Here is a 23052-nt window from a genome sequence, read left to right on the forward strand (position 1 = left end):
TGGGCAGAAGGCAAGCCAAGGGAAGGCAACTGGACCCACACCCTGGGAGATCCAGGCTGGGGGTGCCTGCTGGTATCTAACGCTCAGCGGTGGCCACTTGCAAGCTGAAGCGTAAGCTGCGGGTGGGATTCTGTTAGACAGAGATGTGGGGTTTCCTTCCAGCAACAGGACAGTTAGAGCCATGCACGTGCTCACACGCATGCATACAAGCTGCAAAGGATGGGGGAAGAAAAAAAAAAAAAACCAAAAAACCAAAACACCCTTTGCTAACATATCCCACCATCACAAACCTTTGCAAAATTATTCCTTTCCTCGTATACAGCTGAAGCAGAACCTGGAATGCTGGGTTGGCTCAACATCGAGCGGTATTTCAGCTCTCAGTGAAGCCACTAGCTTAGAAGGAAGAAAGAAAGAGTTTAGTTTATATTTATCCTTTCAGAAGCCTCAACATCATAACTTTTTGTTTATTTTGTATTTAATCCCAGATATGAAGGCATTAGAATATTTATTTGATGACTGGATATAAGAAAGTATACAGGAGACATATTTTAATTAGTATTCAGCAACTTAAGAGTAGGAATTTAAGGGCTTTTTGAAGCTTGATAACTTAAAAAGCCACTGCATCTTACAGGGTAAGAGGTAACTGTCTTTATTATATTCCTCTATGTGTCTCTGAGGAAACCATTTACTACTGTAATAACCTTCTTTACCGTTTAAAGTAAGAACTGTCCCCCGAGCAAGTATAGGGCAACTAGATTTCCCAGCTGGAAAATGAAGACAACAAAATAAGTATGATTTAAGATTTACTCAGACCCTAGAATATTACTGTCATTTTATGACTAGGAAGTCAAGGAAAAAGATCAGATACAGATTAATTACAATATACATACATAGCTTAGGATCAAAATTCACACTCAGGAGGCCATTTTTAGGATTGCACTTAAATAATTAGATAATTGGTCTAAATTAAAGTGACAAATTTAATCCACATGAACTTTCCATTCACAGTAGGTCTGATCTTTGTACTAGTCAAGGAATTTCAACATCTCCACATATTTCTGAGAAATAAAAGCAGCATCTGGACCTTCTAAGACTCTGCAAGGAAAAAAACATGCCTCATTAATTTTCTTTATTTAACGACAGCAATTCACAATGAAATTATGGTGAAAAGTTTTAGTTTCCCATATAATTCATTTTTAGATGAAGTTCTATATATGCTGGCCATTTTTAAGCTAGCCATAGCCTTACCAAACAGAACCGGAGGGGAAAAGATGCATAAAGCAAGTAGTGAGAATGCTGGGAACAATACAATTCTGGGAAAAGAAGGAGGATATGCCCCTTATATCTTAGTAGCTATGTCAGTGGTCAACAGTTGGAGAGGTTGTTACTCAATAATTTAATTCAGGTGGGTCCAATTCTCTCACAGGAGCTCTCTGTCCTTTGTGCTGCCACTGAAAAGCATGTTTACTGAAGGATCATGAAAGAGAAGGAGAAACAAGGCACAATTTTCAAATACCTTCGATGTCTAGGTCCCACATGGGTATCTCTGACAGTGCTGTCACCATAGAACAATAATGCTGTTTACATGGGATACATTAGTGTTGTCCTAAAGCAGCGAAATTCCCGGTTTTGTTAGTTATTGGCTCATCCAAAAACTCCTCAAACAAATCTCTTACAGTTCTTACAAAGCAGTTCTGAGCGTATTATTGAGCGCGCTTCACTGCAGAAACAGGTAGTTTCCAGAAGATACCACAAAACTTGAACTGTACACATGCATAACATAGATGTATAATTCACATGTAAGGGACCATACAATGCAGATCATACTTTTCAGTGATTAGCAGTGCCTTTTTTAAAGGCTGCTAACTTTCCACTGAATTAGTGACTACAAACACTTACAGGTGAGGCAGAGATGAGAAGCGGGACTAAAATGTCTGTATTCGCTCCTTCCATTCTTTGAACTATCTAAGATTTCCTGAAGTAACCAGCACATTTTTGTTAATTATTTAATTCCCTTCTTACACCTGCTTATTAGAACAGAAATTAAGCCATTATGAACTAACAAGAAAATCCCTGATTTTTGCATTGTACAATACCTTATTGTGTTCATCACTTATACCTTTGCAGTTATCTAGCTCTTCAAACATTTCCAATAACATATTGTAATTTGGGCTAAATATCTCCATAATGACAGGGGTTTTTTTTTAGAAAGCTTCCAAAGATTATTAAAAGCTTAGAAAGCAAATAAGGAAAAAAAAAAAAAAAAAGAAAACAAACAGCAAAGTAAGCATTAGAATTCTCTTTCTGTACTACTCAACTTGAAATCTCATCCAAAATGTTTCTGAAGTACAAAGATTGGAATCGTACCAAGCTCTACTGTCAGTATGTGCCATGTGGGGATAAACAGACCACATATTTCCAAATATGCTCTTAAACTGTGCTAAACAGATGAATTTTAGAATGCTATAGAAAGTATGGAACTAGGATTTCCAGATCCAGGCATATACTGCGCACTCCAGATACTTTTTAAGTCCTACCCTGCACATTTTCTCCCCTTTTTCCAGATATATTCTCTCTAAATCACTAGCCTCTTCTTCCAGTGTCTCACACAAATTCAAAGTCTTAATAGTATGTTAATGAGTTTTTTTGAGAAAAAAAGCTTACTGCTGTAAAAAATTAACAAAAAAGAGACAAGCAGAAGTGACTTCTCTGAGGATAAGCATTCTTCCATTCTCCTTGCTATGTTTAAATATAAGACAAGTTATCTGCCTTTTGAAAGAGCAGATTTAATACTGTACGTATTCTCTGAATTCAGTGAGAAAATATGTTTGGAAATAAACAGGGTAAATGCCAGCATTAAATGAAGGATACTAATTTGAACTGCTAACGATGCTGAAAGTCACACCCTAAGGAAAATTAATTTACTCAAAATTTGTAGTTAACTATTAATTATTACTGCCTTATACTTACCACAACTAATTTGCAATACTTTGACACAGTTTGAGCATGATGCATACAATGTCATAGAAAAGTATGTCTAAAAGGGACTTCAAGAGTAATTAGTCTGTGTTCCCACCCTCAGACAAGGTCTTCTGTATCTATGCCATTTCCAAGAGATGTTTTTCTAGCCCTCCTTAAAAGATGATTGAATAATGAAGAGCCTGTCACCTCCCCTAGCAATCTATTCTAGCAATTCATTACACTTGGCATAAAGTGGTTTTCCCAGTCACCATTGAACCTTCTGCACTTTCATTATGTTCATTATGTCCTGGATGCAGAGAACAGACTCCTTCCTTCCTGTACGCAGAAGTTTTTAATGCATTCGAAGATTTATGTCTGTTCTCTGTTTTTTCTTCTTCAGCCTCAATAACCATCAACAGATGATCTTTACTGAAATGTAATGCTTATTATACCTGGGCACAATACTCCATTGGAGGCCTCATCGGGGGTGATTAAAATGTGAGAATTCTCCTTGTGCCTTTCAGGACAATCACCCATTTGAACATCTTACATACTTACCTCTTTCTTAATAACATGACATCACATACTCAGGTTCTACGTAGGACAACTCCTAAATCGTATTTTGAAGAACTGTTTCTAATCAGTTGTTCCCTATCTTACATTTTAATTATTCCTGCTTAAAAATAATACGTACTGATGCAGAAACACACTCCAACTACCCAGGCTAACTATATGCTACACTGGATGGAGAGCCTGGATACATCTGCCATCCAGGAGACTCTCTGTGCTTTGTGCAGTCAAGTGCAAATACAGATTGCTAGTCATCAGGGAATCTCTCAGTTTCTTTGAATTTAGTTTTAGATCTGGCCTTAGCTATGGGTTAACTTCCAAAAAGGACCAGATCATCATTAAAATGAGAACAGAATCCAAGAACTCAGTTTGGTTCTGCAGCTGAAATACATGTTAGTCAGTATTCCGAGGCATTCAATTCACAAATAGCTTACCTAGATATAAAGTATAATTTAAGTAATGCACAAAACTATTTTTCTAATAATAAATGAAGAACAGTTTCATGTGTATGGGTAGTGACCTTGAACAGTCATGAAATCTTACACAAAGAACTGAGGCAAGACATCTGTTCAGATCCAGGGGGTTCGGCTTTAAATTAAGTATAATCATCTTCAAACTCCTGTAATGTTAAAAAACAAAACAAAACAAAACAAAACAACCAACACACCCACAACTGTACAAAATGCATGTATTTCCAATGGGAAGAAAAGCTAATGGGCAACATATGGTTATGCTAAACACAGCTCAGATCTCTCACTGAACAAACTGTATTTCAGGTTTTTCAGTCCTACTTTAACTGATGAACTATGATCTATGCAATCTAACTGTGATGCTTTTGGTTTGTTTCTTTTACAGAAACCGAGTTAACGACTGAAGCACTTGCTGTGCACTACAGATTATTTTTAAATAACATTGTAAGATCTGTGCGTGTGTGTACTAGTGCAAGATCAATACATGTACATACTAGTGATACAGATATTCAAGGAAAGAAATTATTACAATATTTTGTTTAGGTAAGAGCCTAATGCCTATCTGGCACAGCCATCTATGCCATATAATATTACTCCTTACTTTTATGCTGTTTCACTCTGTTAACCCTTGCATTAAACAAAGAACTTCTCAACAAGTTTTTACAAGCCCAAATTATTTCTGCGTATTATCATTAAAGAGGATATTGTGAGCATCAAACTTCAGCTACTCAAATACTTAAGCTCACTATGTAAACACTATCTTTTGACTCTGACCCACTGTTACATTTGATTAGATTATCTTAAGAATCTGCAGCTACCACATGTATTAGATAACAGAACGACGGTCATTTCCTATAGCGCAGCTGTACTTTATTAATACGCAAAGTAATTAACCATGGTCACAGATGAGGACTTTTGGAAAAATCATACCAGAGCAGAAAATACAGGTGCATATTAATGCTGGCTCTAAAGGGAGATCTCCCACACGTTCTGCTTTGTCCTTTTAGCAACACAAACAGTAACGTGTACACGTAAAACAACACTTGTTCCTTTGTTAAATATATTAAACATTGATCATCTCTGAGGAAATCTTTTTTTCTTTACAGCTTGGCTGCATCTCTTTTCTGATGCAAGCCACTTGAAAAATAGATTAAAATAGAAGTACCAGTAGTCAAGGTGGGCATTTAAATAAAATCCAGAATCTTTGGAAATGGCATATGAAATTAACTTCTTTATTTAACAGTCTTCTTTTCTAGCCCCCTCTCCCCTCAACTAATGTGTTTTTTGTTTGTTTGGGTTTCTTTTTAAACACTCTGTACAAACCCACACATATACACCCAAAACACATGACTGGATGAACTACATGCACTTCTCCTTAGCAGAGAAATTCAGATTTAGTTCTGTGACTGCATGTGATATGTATTTAAAAATATATACATTTAACACATCAAGGATCCATTTCAGACAACCAGTCTGAGAAGCCCGCATTTGTGCCCTGAAAGCTAAGCATCCTTTGTCAGGGGTCAGAATCCTTTGTCATGCCACAAACCAGACCACTGCTCTGTTCTGGATTTTGGGCAATTCCACCCACCTATTAACCAAACACATATCACATATTGTCTATTCAGAAGCATGTAAAACTTGTTCCTGGAAATACGTGGACACTATTCATATGTCATACAGTGAATAGCATGAACCTTGAAGCTTCTGACAAAGGAATTAAAGATAAGATGACAGCTATTGTTTGAAAAAGCTCCTGAATAGTACTGTCAAACCCAAAGGCAAATAGTTTGTGATGAACCTGGGGAAAAAAAAAAAAAAAAAAAATTAGCGATGACAGCTTGGTATCCCACTTTTACTTCTTCTGTCAACACTAAGCCAGCATACCTGGGTGAGAGTGGCTCAAACTGAAAATAATACCCATTGACTATGCTTCACTTGGCAATAAGCTGCAAAGTCAACAAGCTTACAATGCAGAATTATTGTTCAGAAGTACGCTAGAAAGGTTGCTTTTGTCCTAAGTCGGTAAAGTCATCAAGGATTCACTGCCTTAAAAACAGATCAGCTCAAACCATCTTTCAATCTAGTCTGGCCAAATACAGTAATTGCTGTATTTTAACTAGCAGCTTAAAACAGTCATTCAAACATCTCACCACCATTTGCCTTCATATAAACAAGTATGCAGGGAAAACTTCACAGAAGTAAAGGCAAAATGAGGCAAACTATACACAAACCTGAGAAAAGGTGTCTTGAAACCACATCTTGCACAGACAAAGACTCTTCAGAGCACCCTGCTGCCTCAGAAGGAAAAAAAGGTAAAAAAAAAAAAAAAAGACAGCATCACTAGGTCTCTACTGCCACTCACCTCTCCCTTTGGAGGCTGCTTTGTAGCTTTGTGCAGGGATTAGCAGGAATTTAGTGTGAATCATAAGGGATTTTATCAGGAGCAATGAAATTTAGAAGTACAGGATTACAGCATAGCAAATCCTGACCTTAAGACATGGGAAACTTTGTTACGGATTTTAAAGCAGTACCAGGATTTTATCCCAAAGACATTAACAACTTTGCAAGACTTCTGCATGAAGGAAACCTGTGCCATTCATTTATTTCAAATCTGGTTTACAACCATTCCTCTGGGGTTTTAATTACCTAGATCAAGCCATGTATTTGCAAGAAAAAAAAAATCAGTGTGCATACACACAGAATATATTTCCTACCCCATCTAGCAGAACAGTAAATTTCTATGTTCTGCTAATTAATATATATTATTTTAATAATAACAACTTCAAGATTTGGGTCTGCTTCAGAAAATTTGCCTCTTAAATCTTACCCAATTTATGTGTTCCTTGCACACGCAGAGCTCTCTCTCATTAATGCACTGCCAGAAATACCATGCAGTAGGCCCAAGCTCCTGAAGGCCAGCAAAGCTTGCACCCCCAGGGAGGCTGAGCCCACCCCCCCAGTTGTCTGTGCAAACCCAGTATGGCTTGTGGGTACACAGGTGTCAGGAGCACAGGGAAATGGCAGGGACACACCTAGAAGATTCAGCTGGCCTGAGGTGTTTTGTGGGGGGGAGGAATGTGTGGGTGTAAATGTAAAAAAAAATGTAAAAAAAAAAAAAAAAATTAAAAAAATTGGTCGTCCAATAGAGAAGAATTTCATTTAAATGAAGTTCAGTCAGCAAACAGGTTAGAAAAAGTATGTTTTAAAATGTAGATTGTTTGGGGTGATTGAATCCCGCTAGTGATGGTGATCTTTTGGACCAGGACAGAAAAGAAGAGTCATCATGGGGCACCCATTAAATCTGCAGGGGTGGTGCCTCGCCCCCCGCCCCACTGCTGCCTTTCCTCCCCCTGGCTGGGACACACACCCGCGAGGGGCCAGACCTGGGTTCTCCAGCCTCCTCCCTTCTACAGGAATTTAATCAATACCTCTTCACTCTCAGAAACGATGCCCTGCTCCACAAAGCCACAGGGTATAAAGGCAGGAGAAGAGCAGGAATTTTGGTGCCGTCCTGCCAGGCTGAGCAGCTGGGGCTCTGCCTTCCCCCCTGTGCTGGGCTGCCCAAGGCTAAGGCTGGAAGCATCCTGGGCACTGGGACCGGAGCCCGTGCCGAAGGCAGCCGAGTGCTCCAGCCAGCACGCAGCAAAGCCAGCTACATGACATGATAAGGTACTTCTTTATTTGCACTTATGCTAAAAATGGATTAAATTCTTCAGAAAACGCCATCTTCCAAGCTTACTGATACTTACAGCTATGAATTAACAATGAAGTCTTGAAAATTACAAAAAAAAAAAAAAAAACCAAAAAAACACACCAAACTATGAAAAGAACAGTAATAAACATTCTTTATTTTATTACTTGTTTTATATATGTACCATGATTGTTAGCGATCACAGTGTTAGGAATTATTTTAGTTTTTATTGTGAGACATCAGTATATACCAACATTTTAAAAACCTCTTTCTTTCAAGTAGTGTTGATTTATTATTTACATGAGAACTGTATATAAATTACATCCTAACACTCAGGAAAAAAAGCTTATAGAACTGACTGCCAGTTCTGTATACTGTATGTCAATAATTAACTTTTTTTCTTTTTTTTTAAATTTTGGACAATGTTGGTGGGGGATTTTATTCCTCTTTGTACAAATTTATTTTATTCACTCAAATTCTTTGGTGAGAGCAATCTGAATGCTTCTCCACATGTGGCACTTCTAAATAATTCAGCCATCTGATCAGGAGAAAGCATCCAGAAATCTTTTCTTAAGAAAATTAATTCCTGGTTTGAAGAAGAACTGGTAGACACTGAACCCAGCTGTGCTGGAAGTCTATCTCATGCCTAGTTCCATTCAGCACTATAAAATTCCCAGTTTCACAGCCTCCAAGTTCACAGATACTTTTAAATAAACAAGGAAATAACAGCACAAACGCCTGTGTGCAGGGTACAATGTTACCACGATCATATGTTCTCTTTCTGAAAACCTCACAGCTTTCCAGAAACTCTTCATTCATTTTGCAGATCTGCTCACGTAAAATTTTCCCCTTGATTCCACCAAGCTCCAGCTTTTTCAGCTTTTGAAATTCCAACATGATAATGAAAATTTCCTAGGTCAAATAAATAAAAACTAATTAACAGTATTCCTCTACAAAAACCTGTAACAAACCTGATATTTGAGGTGGTTTTTTGCTTCACTTGACCCCCTCTCTTCCAGTCTGGCAGAATGAGAGGTTGAAATCTCTGCCATCTCAAAATAATTAATAGGAAAAAAAAAAAGTGAAGGAGCAACAGGTAATTCCAGCAAGGCTTTATCCTGGTTGAGTCACAGGATTAAAACACAAGTGGAAACGAATTGTCCCATTGAACATACAAATTTAACTCCATTTTAATTTTATCAGATTAAGTTAAAAAAGGCCTAGATAAAAAAAGAGCAAACACTACTAAGCACATACTTTCATGTATAAACACAAGATTTATTACTATAGCACAAAATGTTGCTATGAAAATTAAACATAAATCTTTCTCAGAGGAGTGGAACTGAACCCACTTTAACCTCCTTTGTAACACGTGCCAGATTAATTTCTATGGTCTCTGATTTCACTTGAATGAAGTAATTGTCTCATGCCCCAAAGGGAGGAAAATAACCGGTTCCTTGTCTGTTTAGAAACACGCAGCACCTCTTCTCCTCAGCGGAGCAGACCAGCGGCGGGGTCCCCGGGCAGGCTCCCGGTGGACTGCAGACCCCTCTGCTCAGGAGTACGACCTACGGGGGGTTCGCCCGGCTGCCCCCTCACCCGGCAGGGACCCGCTTGCCCAGGGCAGGGCTCCCAGCGGGCCCCTCCGCTTGCCAAGAGCTGGGGCTGTCAGCGACAGTCAGTTCACGTGCCGTGGCCGTACGTGATGCTGCTGATGGGCACCAGCAGCCGCGCTTGCGAAAACTGCTGGCACAGCGGGCGGCTGCCCCCCCAGCACCTCCAGCTACCCCCCCAGCCAGAGCGCCTCGACCTGCCCGACAGCCACGAGCCGCTGCATCCACCCCAAATCCCCGTCAGGGATTGCTCTGGTGGGCACTGTCAGGCACCGCAAGACTGGATTTCTGACTCTCATCCTATTTGAAAGGGGTGGGATGGAGAAGCACGCTAGCTAAGTAACTGCGGAGCTAAAGTACATAATTCTCCAGCTCGGATCCCCAGAATGAATCTCCCACTTCCCAGAAGGGCCCCCGAAGCAGCAGCCAGTCTAGACTCCTACTGCAACTGCTTCCAGGCTCAGGAAACCATAAAAAACAGGCCCCAGGAGCAGGAACCAGAAGCCATGACTGCTCCCATCCTACAGAACTAACCTCACCACAATATTAGAAAAATATGCTACACTCCTCTCCTGACCTCAGATTTTTCATCTTCCCTTTCTTGTTGGCACAGATTTAAAAGGGGAGGTGAAGATTATTCTGCCTCATCCAAGAACTAGCCCAAACCACCACATTTTTAATAGCTATAAACAGATGACTCCCCAGTTCTTAGGAGAAAACAGAGGCAGGTGCCATGCTCAGGAGAAAGCCCCAGTCATGGGCTGCATGTGAAGAGTAGCATTTTACTCCAGCAACTTTCAAAACCCTGGGAAGGGCTGGATTTAGGAAAAACATTTGTCATTTTTCTTACTGCTAGTACTAGTTTGCTCCTTGCACAGCATGCAATATTTTCATCCCATTCAACACTCCTAATTCTTCCTATGCAGGAATTCTGAATATTAGAAACCTGAGTTTTGCTGTCTGTATAACTGAGAATAGCCTGTATTTCTCAGATACTATATTTGTCCAGCAACATAGATGATGAGGAATACGTCAGTCTTCAGTAAGATGTTGAGGAACATAAAAAATCTGGAAAACCATTTCAGATCTGAAATCTCATGGTTTAAATCCCTTGCCAAAGGCGAAGTAACTCTCCAGTCTGTTTCTGTGACGAAAGAATGAAGCCTTAAAGTTTTTTAAGGCAGTTTTAGCTATTTTCACATGCCTTAGTGCTTCTTCAGTTTCTCCCTTGAAAACATTTTCTGGTGAAAGATACAACTTAGACTAGAATGTAAATAAATGAACAGCAGAAGAAAAAAGTTTTTAAAAGTAACTTTTTAAAATGCAGTCATGACATCAGTCATTTTTACTTTCTCCTTTATATATGAACACAAAAAATACATATTATTTTTAAAAATTATCTCTAACTGTTCTAGTTTGTCAATTACCTCATAATGCAACTCTCAATTTTGAGATGCTCCCAAAGTATGTTTAACCTGTTACAAATCCCTCCAGCTAGGCTGACCCTTACGTATCACTTTTCGTATAGTGAACATTCAGGAAATAGAGTAAATGGACTTCTTCCTGCCCAATAAAAATGATACTGGAAATTTATTCACCTGTTTGCCATAACACCTCCATAGCCTTTGGGCAGTAATTCTCATGTAGCATATGCTGTGCCAGCACATACAGAATTGACAACATGAGTCCTCCTTACTTCTTCCATTTAGTAAATTAGCGGAAGAGGGCTTCCCCCAAACCCAGAATCAAACCTAGAACACATGCATACCTAATGTAAAATCCTGGACAGTAACATGAATAACCTGAAAGGGAGAACCAGGATCCATGGATAACAGGGTCTGCATGTAGTAAGGTGGGGTGGGGGGAGCAGTGATGAGGATGGGACTATAGGTTTTCTGTTCTTCTTGTTTCATCAGTTTATCCAGAACTGGCATAATTTACATTTATTGCAGATTTGCATCAAACACATGATGTTAATTTCTTTACTTAATGCAATACAAACACATTTGGCTGGAGAAGGGTGTGTGGGGAAACAAAAACCTCTACCTGGTCACAGTTTTCATTCTGTTCCCCTCCCCCCTGCCATAGTCTTCTACTTCACATTGCCACCCCTCCTAGGTACTTCTCGACCTCTCTTTCTCCAAACCTTGCAAACTAAGAAATATATGGCTCTGTCCAAACCTTTTGGCACCACTTCGAAACCTCCTATTTTGGGATGACATCAGAATGCACAGGCTCTGTCATTCATCAGTACTTGCCTTCTAACAGACAGCAATAATTTGCCAGGCATTCAGATTAATTTCAGTGAAAACTTTATGTCAGCCTGTTAATGCCCAGCTTAAACACAGGAGGAAGGAGATGGTGTGAAGTCAAAGAAATGGCAAATGGGGCCTTGCCGTATAGAACAGATGTTTGACAAAATGAAAATAAATGGAAAATCTGCTAGTGTAGCAATGTGTGACACGGGAAACAATGATTTCTTCAGAACAAGTTTTCTTCCCAAGCAAACCTAAGCACTTCTAAGTACAAATTTAAGTAAATCTAAGCACATATCTAAGCATCCAGTTCCCATCCTGCCAGAAAGAGGATGCCTCCAGCACACAAATGTTCACACCACAGTTTTTTCCCCTGAAAAAAGAGTGAGGCACCCCGTACCCTCTCACCACTTCGATACCGCTGTAAGCTTGTAACAGAGAAAGCGGATTTAATCCTCCAGGTGCACGCAGGGGGCTCCTGTCCAGCCACAGCCCTGCCAAGCCTCCTCCTACTTCCATAAACATGACCCATGAGTTGTTTCTTTCAGGAGAAAAGAACCAGGTGTCTCCTCTCACTCCCTGGTCACAGGTCACCCTGGAAGCTGCACACTCGTCCCCGCTGGCAGGGGACGTCAGGGAGCCTGGCTGCCTGCTCTTCCCGAAGGAGGACTGTGGTCACCATTTAGGAAATACAACAGGCTGGCTTTGAAGGGAATTCTCCTGTTCCTTGGCCCACAGGAGTGCCTCCACAAGTGAATCCTACAGAATGGCCTTGCTTGCCAACATTTAAAAGTTCTCATACTCCCACCAAAACAGCGAGTTTCAGTGGAAGCATCAGGAAAGCTTACTGATGACAGGAAGACAGAAAAATGCATCAAGGCAGTTCATTCACAGCTTGTTTGCAACCCCCCTATTTTCTTGATTTGAGTAGCTCCTACCAGCATTTTGAAATTCATGAAAGGAAATACCTACCAAGAAACATGGTAAGAAAAGAGGCAGCAAACTTACCTACCACCTGTTGCTGTAAGAAACAACAACCCAACCCGAAAAGATTATATGACTTCTGAAGAATATTTTTCTTTCACTAGACAAGAAGCATATTTCATTCTTAAATACAAAGTATGTGAATGATACAGCTGATGAGCAATTATTCAGCTCGACTTCTAATTTAATAATCTAATACTCGTTGAAAGTATCTATAATGTAATTATGGTGTTTATTAGACAACTAACAGACAGATTAATTCAATGTCTTTGCTATTGGTGTACTCTATATCAATTAACATGTATTTATTAGGTACTTATGTGGTTTACTACCCTTACTTGAAGCTACCTGGTCAATAAGCAAGTTGCAAAACTCCTGTAGCAGAACTACTATTCACACAGGCATGCTGTAGAACTCTGAGTGGCTCCATATCAGGAGTGAAATAAAGGTGGGATTAAATTACAGATCTCTGGGAATTCATTCTCTCGAAACAGCTGAATGTATTTTCCCCATGGTCTCAGATGCAGATCAATATCTTTCACTTCTACAAGTGCTGTAAAAATATAAAAGGGAAAAATGCTACAGTTTAAGAGATGATAGTTTCCAAACTAGCCTAGCCCTGATGAGGAATGCAAAGTCATGCTTCATTTATTTAAAAGAGAAAGATATGTAGGTTTTCACAGCATGTTTCAGCCAAAGATTTCTCATGAAAGTGCATGGAGGCTCGTCAAGTGACTAGAATGGTTCCCATTCCACTTCTGGTAGTTAAGGATGCTTAACACCTTTCCATAACGAGCCTGTTGTTCCTCTCACTGCTGCCAAACAGACCAAGGAGAAGCAGGAATCATTGCAGATACCCAGGTCACGGAGATGTGCAATTCTAGCTTGGAATGAAAGAAAAATATTCTCAATTCTTCAATCATTTTAAGGAGGATGTACGTTGGACAGGCCAGATCTGATCACAAAAGGTCAAATGGTATCAGTTAATACTCCTGACTAATCTGGCACCGAGAGGCAAGTGCATCTTGACATTCTGAAAAGGGCTGTGTGCTCCACTGCACCTTCCAGTGCTGTGTTCAATGGCTCGGTGGTTTTCATCAGAGAGAAAGAGGCCTCCACATTTGCTTTAAGCTGGATGTTTAACAAACACTGACAACTCATTTCTTTTCATGGACTGCAGAAGCTTGTGGTATTTTGCCCTTCAGCAGAAGGCACAACAGGCCTGCTCTGGGCTGCTGCACGGGATGACACAGGGAGGATTCAGACTCACACGAGCAGTTAGGTTGCAGTTAGGCAAGACTGTACTTGTGAGTGTAAGCTGTTTGCAGAGATAGTTTATCATAAACGGAATAACATTACAGAAGCTGTCATTTCACTACATTCCATTAAAATTTAATTTTATATAGGAAGTAATATATTAGCTAAATATTTCTTTATTGCTAACTGCCTTATTTAATTTCTTTTAGCAGTAGAATTTATCTGTCTACAGATTTACTGCAGCTAAAGAATCTGGAGCGATGCTGAAAAAATGCACATACTAATTGATTTTGCTACTGCTGTATCTCTCACCTATTTTTATGACAGGAAATGTATCCACATAAAGTTTAAAAAACACAAACAAACAAACAAACAACAACAACAACAAAAAAACAACCAACCAAACAAAAAAACCCAAATAATGAAGCAGCTCAGCACACAAAGGATCCTGACTTAATATGTGTATGCCCTGGAAGCCCTGATATATCTTACCATCATGTTATGTCAAGACAAATTACAGATTATTCTGTAACACACACATATAAACATAGGCAAAATATACATCTCATTCACTCTATCCTTACCGTCTTCTACTTCCTTGAAAATGCCCTGAGAAGCAGGATAATAGATGCTTTCTTTGGCTTTTGAGATCTTAATCATTTTTTGAACAACAGGACTCTGAAGCTATAATTTAACAAAGTAGAAAGAATGCAATTAAAGATCATGGTCACCTGTCAAACAAGTAGAAGGGCAAACTCAAGCAACTTACAACCGCACTCAGAGAATTAATGAATAAATATGTCTCAAGCAGAAAGAGGATGATCTATGCCAGCTGAAATCCATGGAAAGGCCCCAAAAGCTTTTAGTGGTGAATGAACTGGCCTGTACATAATATTCACTTACCTGATATCACAACATTGCTAATAACAAGCATGGAAGGAGTAGAGAGGATTAAACACAGCTCCCAACAACACTTTATATTTCAAAAGTAAATAACCTTGCATATCTTTTTCAATTAAAAAGAGCTGTTTCACTTATAACAAGCTATGATTATTATAATTAAACAGTAGTATCAGTTTCATAGCCAAATTTGGCAATAATTTCCCAAATATAAACTTTGTTCTCAACCTCATTTTCTCCACAGTTTGAGAAATGTCATGGGAAGAAATTTAGAAAACATGGACAAGAAGAACAGAATTCCTTACAGCTACACAGCCCTTCATCACTGACTTTCACTGGCCTCTAATGTTTAACTCTGTTTTAATTTGGTACCATATGTAAAGTCTGCCTACTTTGGGAAACCACTATAAGCTATCTGCAAAAATAAAACCACAAAAAATAATTTTGGCATCTCATTTTTCAGAGTGCATAGAGAAAGGCAAGCCAAAAGCATGCTCTTCTTGTCTACCGTAACACCTGAAATCACTAACTTGCTTACTTATATATAAAAGACTGTCTTTTCTTGCTTTCCAGAAGTTCAGCTCAGTTTGGGGGTCTAGATGACGGCCATGCAGAAGAGGTTCAGCAGAATCCCTACACACAGTGTGATGAATCTGATGTGACCACCCAATAACTATTGATTCAATGGCATGTAGTGCTGCCCTGGAATTAGAAACTTGTCTGAAAAATAGGAAAAAAGCCCCTGAATTTCAAAGCAAGTACTGTACCATGATAGTACAGAGCTTTTCTCCCCCCATTCCCCTTTACATTCAAGGATGAACACCACAAATTTGGAATTTAGTTCTGAAAAGAGGAAAATCATATGAACAAACCCTCAAGACAGAGCTAAAAGGCTGTTTATGAAGACACAGATCACACTTCCATATATATTTACTAAACAAAACTATGGCCAAACACCCTCTCAGAAATTACTGGCAGCAGATCCTTTGAATGGTTCCTTGCAATTATTCCAAGTGTGAAAAATCTGCACTTTACTGTTTAATTTCCTAATGAGTAAGTTACATGGTAATTTGGTGTTTGAATGAATGCTGATAGTTAACGTCAAATAGACTTTATTTAATGTAATGTATTTTTTATTACACTTTGTCAGTGTTTACAAAAAAAGTCACTAATAATACACAGCAAAGCATTCTAATAAAATATTAATGGCACATTAAAGTTTACATTCTCCCTTTCACACTATTTTTCCCCATTCAGTCCTTTCAAGCAAATTCATCTGTTCTGCCTCAGTTTTAGCTCCATACTTGCCTGGCATACCTGCTTCAGTGCCATGACGTACAGCAAGGAGCTGACCCCAACCAGGGCCTTCAAAATCATTTATTATTGACAGGATTATAAACCTTCACTTATCCATGAACTGATTATCAATCTTCTCTGTATACAGTCAGTCCTAAACTGAAATCAAGCCTTTGGTTTACTTAAACTGTGAGTTCCCTGGGACATAGTTCCTATTGTTGGTGTTTCTACAGGTAACAGATGCACATCCCAATGATTAGTGCCATACTCATTTTTGATGCCATCTTTTGAGATTAGTACTAGTCTCAGAAAACAGTAAGACGCCTTTTATGAAAAGAGTTCAGTTCACATTAAATACTCAAGGCAACAGAGAAGTGCAATCTATTGGAAACACATTTAAAAGGTAACTCAACAGAATAACCTTATTTTGTACTCTGGAAACATACCTTCATGTGATTCCAGATTCTGGTGACTCTATGGACATCTTAAGTCTTGCCTTTGAAATTAATAAACCCAAAATATAAAGTCATTGAAATTCATGTTTTCATATGATAGAGCATTTACAGTGTTTAAAATATATCAATTGCACAGAAAACACTTTAAAACACCTTCTAATGCTTAGAAAAAATGGATTAATAAAAATATTATGTTTGGAACACTAAGAATTTAATTACTTTCTCAATTCAATTTACTATGTTTACATCTCAAATTAAAAAAAAAAAGAAAAAATCACCAAAATGCAGCCCGCTGCTTTTTTTTTTTTTTTCTCCCCTCCTACATTGCATAGGTCACACAGTAGTCTTTCCTCACTTATTTTCGGCACGTATTTGATGCAAGGCAGTCTTTGCTGCAACTGTGGGAATGGGAAGATGAGTTCTTTCTGACATCAGTCTTTTCATAATTTGTGTTTTCTTTTTCATGATTTCTACATGATGCTCTAAGTCTTGGGAAATGAAACCTGGCTAGGATGTATGGTTTCCCTTATTGCTTAGGATAGGTACTAACACCTAGAGGAGAAGTGGGAGAAGTGACATTACAAATCAGTAATAACAGTAACTTGGCTGTTGGTGACATACTGCAAACTGCTTCTTTAAATCTGAGAAGAACAAGCTAACCCAAGCCACACTTCTCAAAGTCATGACTATTTGAATCAAAAGCAGCTTTTTATTTTCTTTTTCTATCAACATGAATATGTACTTGAATCTCAGTCAAACTGATCTGTAGATGGAAATTATGTTTGGGACAGTATTACTTCTCTAGTCAGCTGAAAATGAATACTGAGCAGCTTTAGAAACGCAGAAGTTTACACCACTTTTATTATTTCTATCCTCCTTCCCTCAGAAAATAGAAACAGATGGGGAGTAGAGGGAGAGGGGAGGAGCCATAGTGCTAGACCCCCTCTACCCAGCATCTTTCTAACAGGAGAAACAAATCCTATTAGTAGCACAAATCTCCATGGTTTAATAGCCACTAATACATACCAGTTACATCAAGTGTACTTGCAGGCTATAAGCTCATGTTTAAATTACTTCCTAGAAACAGGCACCTCTGATATCCTTTGGAAAGATAGTTTTTCTGTGGTGCAAATGCATAATGCCGATTATGAATTTTGCTCCAGTTCACACATTTATTTTAAATCCATCTTCTTTCACTACATAAACGTTTCCTAACTTCTCTCCACATTGCTTCTTAAACCGTGTCAGTCCAGAGTTCCACTCAGGAAAGCGTATGAGAACTTGAAGTATGTCACTATTTGTCATGACAAAATTAAGCACATGCTCAAATCAAAGTGCTTTGCTGAATCAGGTCCACGCCATAACAGACTTATTAAAACTTCACACCAGTATCCCAAGTGAGCTTCCTGGAGCAACGTCTTCAACAGCGTATGGACTTCAGTCACTTCAGGCCCTCGGAAGGCTCGAAGTGTTTTATTGCCAAACATCAAAATCGATAAGCAACATTTTAGTTACAGAATTCAGGGAGCTGGGCCCTTGGTATGAACTCAGTTTTAGGGCCTAGTGCAGCTAAAGATGTGCTGCTACATCCGTACCGCGTCCCATTTACTCTGCTGGAGTGATTTACAAACAAGAAACTGAGAAGTAACAGAAAGGGAAGTAATAAGGAAAATAGTGATGCAAATCTGCTCTTGCACAAGGAGTTACAAGCTCCAGGTTCATTTTTAGGGTTCAGTTTTCCTTGTTTTGACAGCAAAGACATGAATAGCACAAGAGCAGCCTCAGCATTCCTGTCGCTTTGCAAACATTACTCAACTGTGATGTGTAAGCAAGTGGGCAAAAAAAAAAAAAATGAGGTAGAGAAGCTAGGATGAGCAGCACAGTGCTTCCGTTTATCTGTTTTAACCATCATCCCCCTCCCAAGATGTAGTTTATGAGGCCCTGATAGAGTACCAAACGGTTTCTTGAGCACTCTGAAGCTCACGCTCCCTCCAAGCCTGCAGCTGAGCGCTGCCAGCTCCGGCAGCAGCCTGGCCTCCCCTCCCCAAACCCTCCCCTCGGACCTGGCACTCAGGCCAGTTCCCAGCTCATCCATGAAGAGGGCATGTCTTACACTGCGTGCATGCTCCCCAGAGACTCGTAAGGCAGACATTCATCTAATGAGTTCATTTGTGGCTTTAAGATGGAAGTTATGCTCCCTTAACATAATAAACCCCTTAAACTTCCCAAAATTCATAATTCTGCTAAGGTTCGAGTTTGCTCCAGTATGGAAAAGAGAAACAAAACTGACATTTCGGGATATTTTTCCGTTGTTGAACATTCAAGTCAGGATATGAGGTGTCACTGGAGTTTAGAGGCTAGATTTAAATATCAAGACTACAAATGAAACTCCTGGTGTATATACTAAGCGAGCACTAAATTCATGTCAAAATCTCTAAACCTTCATTTCTCATTTAGTCTCTCATTTGCAAAAGGTTTTAAAATATTTTAATTTTAAAATAAAATTTTACACACTTCTTGTTGAAGACTATTTTTTTTCATAACACAGATGAGCAACACACAGAGACTGGAAGTTCTGAAATATTTAAGTTAAAAACTTTTAGCAGGTGCTGTTGCTGGGAAATTTTGGCTTCTCTCTACAGAATATGCTAGTTAAGTAAACAGCCACAATAGTGCTATACTGTATGTGACAACCAAATCTTAGATATTTGTTTCCACAACATCAAAACAAAGCAAAAATAATCCCATTCTCATTTTAAACAGAAATACCCAAGCCAGCTGAATGCCTAAATTAGCTTTCACAAAATCACCTTCCTTAATAAACACAGATTTAGCAACAAACTGTGAACTTAGCTGTCAACTTCCTCTTCTCTTTTGCTAGTCACGATTTGTTCTCATTCTTTTTCTCTTCCTTTACTAATCTTTAAAAAAACCCTTGACCTTTCCAAACCGCCCAACAGTGGATTTCAGATGCATTCAGGTTGCTGTGCTTGAAATCCTTCTCCTTTGAAGTTGATGGGAGTTTTGTTATGGGCTTCAATCAGGAAGAGATTTCCTTCTCGGCAGGAGAGTTGCAGTTCTATCCCTACCCCTATTCATAACTGCTGTCTCTCAAGATCAAACCGCCAAGATAATGACCAGCCTGAAACCAGAATGCTGCTAACAAAGTACTAAAAGACAGGAAGATGAAAACTATTCTTTTTGTTATTGCCATCAGTATTTATACACAGTATCTGTAATACTGTGACATAAATGGCACACATTTATTCTTGGAACATCAATTTTTCGTAGAAATGCAGGAATAACAACTAAAACTGTTCTGTGAAACCTGTTTGGCTGTCCTGGTCTTAAATTTGGGTTTCCTGAATCCCAACTACAGACATGAACCACCACATTGGTCTCTTCCTCAATCCAAAATTTGATCTCGGATCTGTAATTACAAAAATTTACTCAGAACTAGGGTGTTTCCTCTTAAAAACGTGTTATACTGATGAGCCAACACTTCTCAAAAATTTGGGAAAGAGTCTCAGATAATCAGGGTCAGGACCTCAGGCATGACTCAGGACCTGGAGAGAACAGTATAACACCTTCACATCCACGACATCGCCATTTTGTACCAAGCGTAGATCCACCACCAGTTTAATGCAGAGCTTCAAATGCAATTTTAAGGGAATTTTTATTGCAAAGGTAGGAGTCTGATCTGGATTACAGGCTGTCTACTTCTTCTTTAAGATATTCCCATAAACTCAACTATACTTCACAATGAAATATTCCATGTTATTCCCAGAAATTTTACAAGACAAAAAAACCCAAACAAACAAACAACCATTTTGCATCTAGCACTAATTCTGAGTGTCTTTTATGTGGTGTTGTTAATAAAACAAGAGGTTTCTATGCAACTTTAAGACATGTACACTAGAAGAAATTGCACATACATGATTGTAAATATGCCTTATTCTTTAAGAAAATCTTATGTAAGCACTTGTTTTTATAGCTTAATCCTCATAACTCTTATAAGACAAGTTTTGAAACCTTGTATACAAATCTCTTCTGATTTACATTTCAGAAGCAGCACAACTTTGGGAAAACTGGTGGAAAACTAAATACTTCTGTTTCTTATTACCTTCTTACAAGCCTTCCTCCCTTATGAGCCATAAAAGCCTTTAATCACATGACTTAATAAATTGTTTTTACATCATGTAGTCAGCAGATAGCGGATTTGAGGTGATGACTCCCTGCGTGCCTAACGGCTGGTGCGGTAGCTTCAGCGTGTCATTGCTCCCGAAGGAGAAGCGGTTAGTCATCACTGCCGGCGAGGGAAGTGACTCATCCCCCATCTCTCGCAATGACATAACACTGGACAAGAAGTACACCACCTATCACTGCATCGAGGGTGGCTCCAGAGACCCGAGCACAGGACAGAATATCTATTTCGTGCTGTAAACAATTCAGATGACAGCAGTCACATCCATTATATGAAAAGCAAAGAAAAGAAAGCAAGAGTGACACGCCACACAGACCTAAGCCTCCAGCAACAAGCCATCTCTGATGAGCCTACAGAGAGTGGAGTAGCTTTGTGTTCTAAAGAGTGACTTTTTTTACTTTCATAAGAATTATTTTGCATCAGTTGTCTCTGCTGCCTGTTAAAACCTCACCCCTGTTTTTGCTGCTTTATTACAAGTATTTGGCTATAAATTCCGCTTCTGTGAATGCTACTGTGTGCTTGGGGGGTGTTTGAGACAGCGTCCCAAACTGAAGGTCTTTTCTGTTGTTCTCCATTCCAAGCCATTCATGTAGCACCTGAAGCAAGTAAGATGCAGGTCATCAGTCTGACAATGTCACTGCTGCACTACTGTTCAGACAGAATAAAGAAGATGAGGAGAGCCTCAGATACCCGTCAGAGCTCTCCAACAACTGATGCATCAGAGAAGTAAAAATCTCAGCATGTTTTGTTGGGACTGAATGGAGAAAGCAAGGTATATAAACAGGCAAGTTGCAAATCCAAAGAATGTTTTCCAGAACACCCATATTACGTGAACACACATATACACCTTATTCTTCCTCCTAAACCTGTTTTCCAGCTTTCCTATGGATATGCACTGACCTTTTCCAAGCCTCTGGCCTTGGAAATATGACCATGTAAATCATCTTTTGAAAATCATCCTTGCATACTTCATACCACCTTTCATTGATGCCGTATTTCAATATACATAATTGCATTTAGTCACCTATACTATGATCTGTCAATAAGTTGTATATTCTCATCTTCCAGAGAGCCTGCATCGTAACTAACAGGTACAGAATCAGGGTCACACTTCCAGATACCAGCGAGGTTGTGCTTTAGGACATGAAATGAGACTGCCACAGACCTAACTCTGTTCAACTCTATGCATGATTCCTTAAATTAGTGACAGCCAAAAGAATATTTCCAACAGCGTAATCTCACCATAAAGCATGTATCCATGTCCAAACCCACCGTAACTCTTCACAATCTTGTTTGCCAGGGCTCTGTATTTCATGACTTGGCAGCTGTGCAAGTTACTGTGAATTTCACTGCTAGCTCAGAAATACAAAATCTGAACTTTCATTGAAGCAAAATACTTTTTACCTACCTGAAAAAGTTAAAAGCCATGACGTGCACAGTCTGAACTGGATGCAGCCTGGGGCCATGCCAACAAGAGGTTAGTCCACTCCGCCACGCCAACAAGCACAGAGAGGATTAAGTAACCCTTACAGTTAGGTTGTAGCCCACCAAATGGTATCAGGCAGAGCACTAAGAAGGACTGAGGCAGCTCCTCAGCAGAGGAATAATCCCCTCAGAGAAGGCGAGCATGCTCCTGGCATGGACCAGCAACTAGAGGTAAGAAACAGCAAGAGTCCTGGCCATGGCACAAGCATAAAACTCCATCAGCAGAAGGAGAGGGGGGAGAAGGGGAGCTGTGCTATGAAGTTTTCACAGATTTTCCAGTCAAACATTACACTCATGAAAACAACTCATTTGCCACAAAGAGTTTTAACCAGGACTTAACTTGACACAGTTCTCAGATTTCTAGTTCTGAACACAGATGCCACAGAGCCAGTACAGCGGAGGAGAAATCCATGACCTTTGTCAAAGTAAATGGCACAGAAGATTCAAGGGAGGAGAAGGAAGGAGAGGAAGATTGACACTATAAAGCATCAGGATTTCTACCCCTTGATTTCTATCAAAAAGTTAAACTATTCTTAAAATGTATTCCGTTTATTTGAGAAGAGATACATGTGCAGCCTCACGGTGATGCACAGAAGTTACATGAACAGTTAATTTTTGAGCCTGCTGGTCAAACCAGGAATTTGGAATCAGCTTGAGGCTTTGTCCATCCCCCATCCCCTCCAAAAAAAAAAAAAAAAAAAAAAAAAAAAAAGAACAACTTTTTTGTCTTGGGCTAAAACTGAATTTCCTTGAGCCAACATTTTCACTGCCTTCGCTGCAGGTCGCTACACCCTTTACACCCTTCAGACTTGCAGAACAACACAACCCTCCGCATTAAAAACAAACAAGCAAGCAAAAAAAAAAACCACCCCCCCCACACACAAAAAAACAAACAAACAACAAAACAA

General features: G+C 39.3%; 1 protein-coding gene across 1 annotated transcript in view; it reads right to left on the reverse strand.

Annotated features, from left to right (window-relative positions):
* Positions 1 to 20792, reverse strand: part of DNAH11 (dynein axonemal heavy chain 11) — a 156700-nt gene extending 135908 nt beyond the window's left edge. The window contains 8 exon segments of the mRNA XM_042802166.1: positions 8285 to 8607; positions 10340 to 10379; positions 10381 to 10571; positions 12896 to 12984; positions 12987 to 13100; positions 14389 to 14488; positions 15235 to 15424; positions 20650 to 20792. Of these exon segments, the coding sequence (XP_042658100.1) occupies positions 8285 to 8607; positions 10340 to 10379; positions 10381 to 10571; positions 12896 to 12984; positions 12987 to 13100; positions 14389 to 14488; positions 15235 to 15424; positions 20650 to 20792 (1190 nt within the window).
* Between the last annotated feature and the right edge of the window lie 2260 nt (positions 20793 to 23052).

Source organism: Tyto alba, unplaced genomic scaffold, assembly GCF_018691265.1.
Source record: "Tyto alba isolate M040663 unplaced genomic scaffold, T.alba_DEE_v4.0 Super-Scaffold_38, whole genome shotgun sequence".
In the NCBI taxonomy this organism is placed as follows: Eukaryota; Metazoa; Chordata; class Aves; order Strigiformes; family Tytonidae; genus Tyto; species Tyto alba.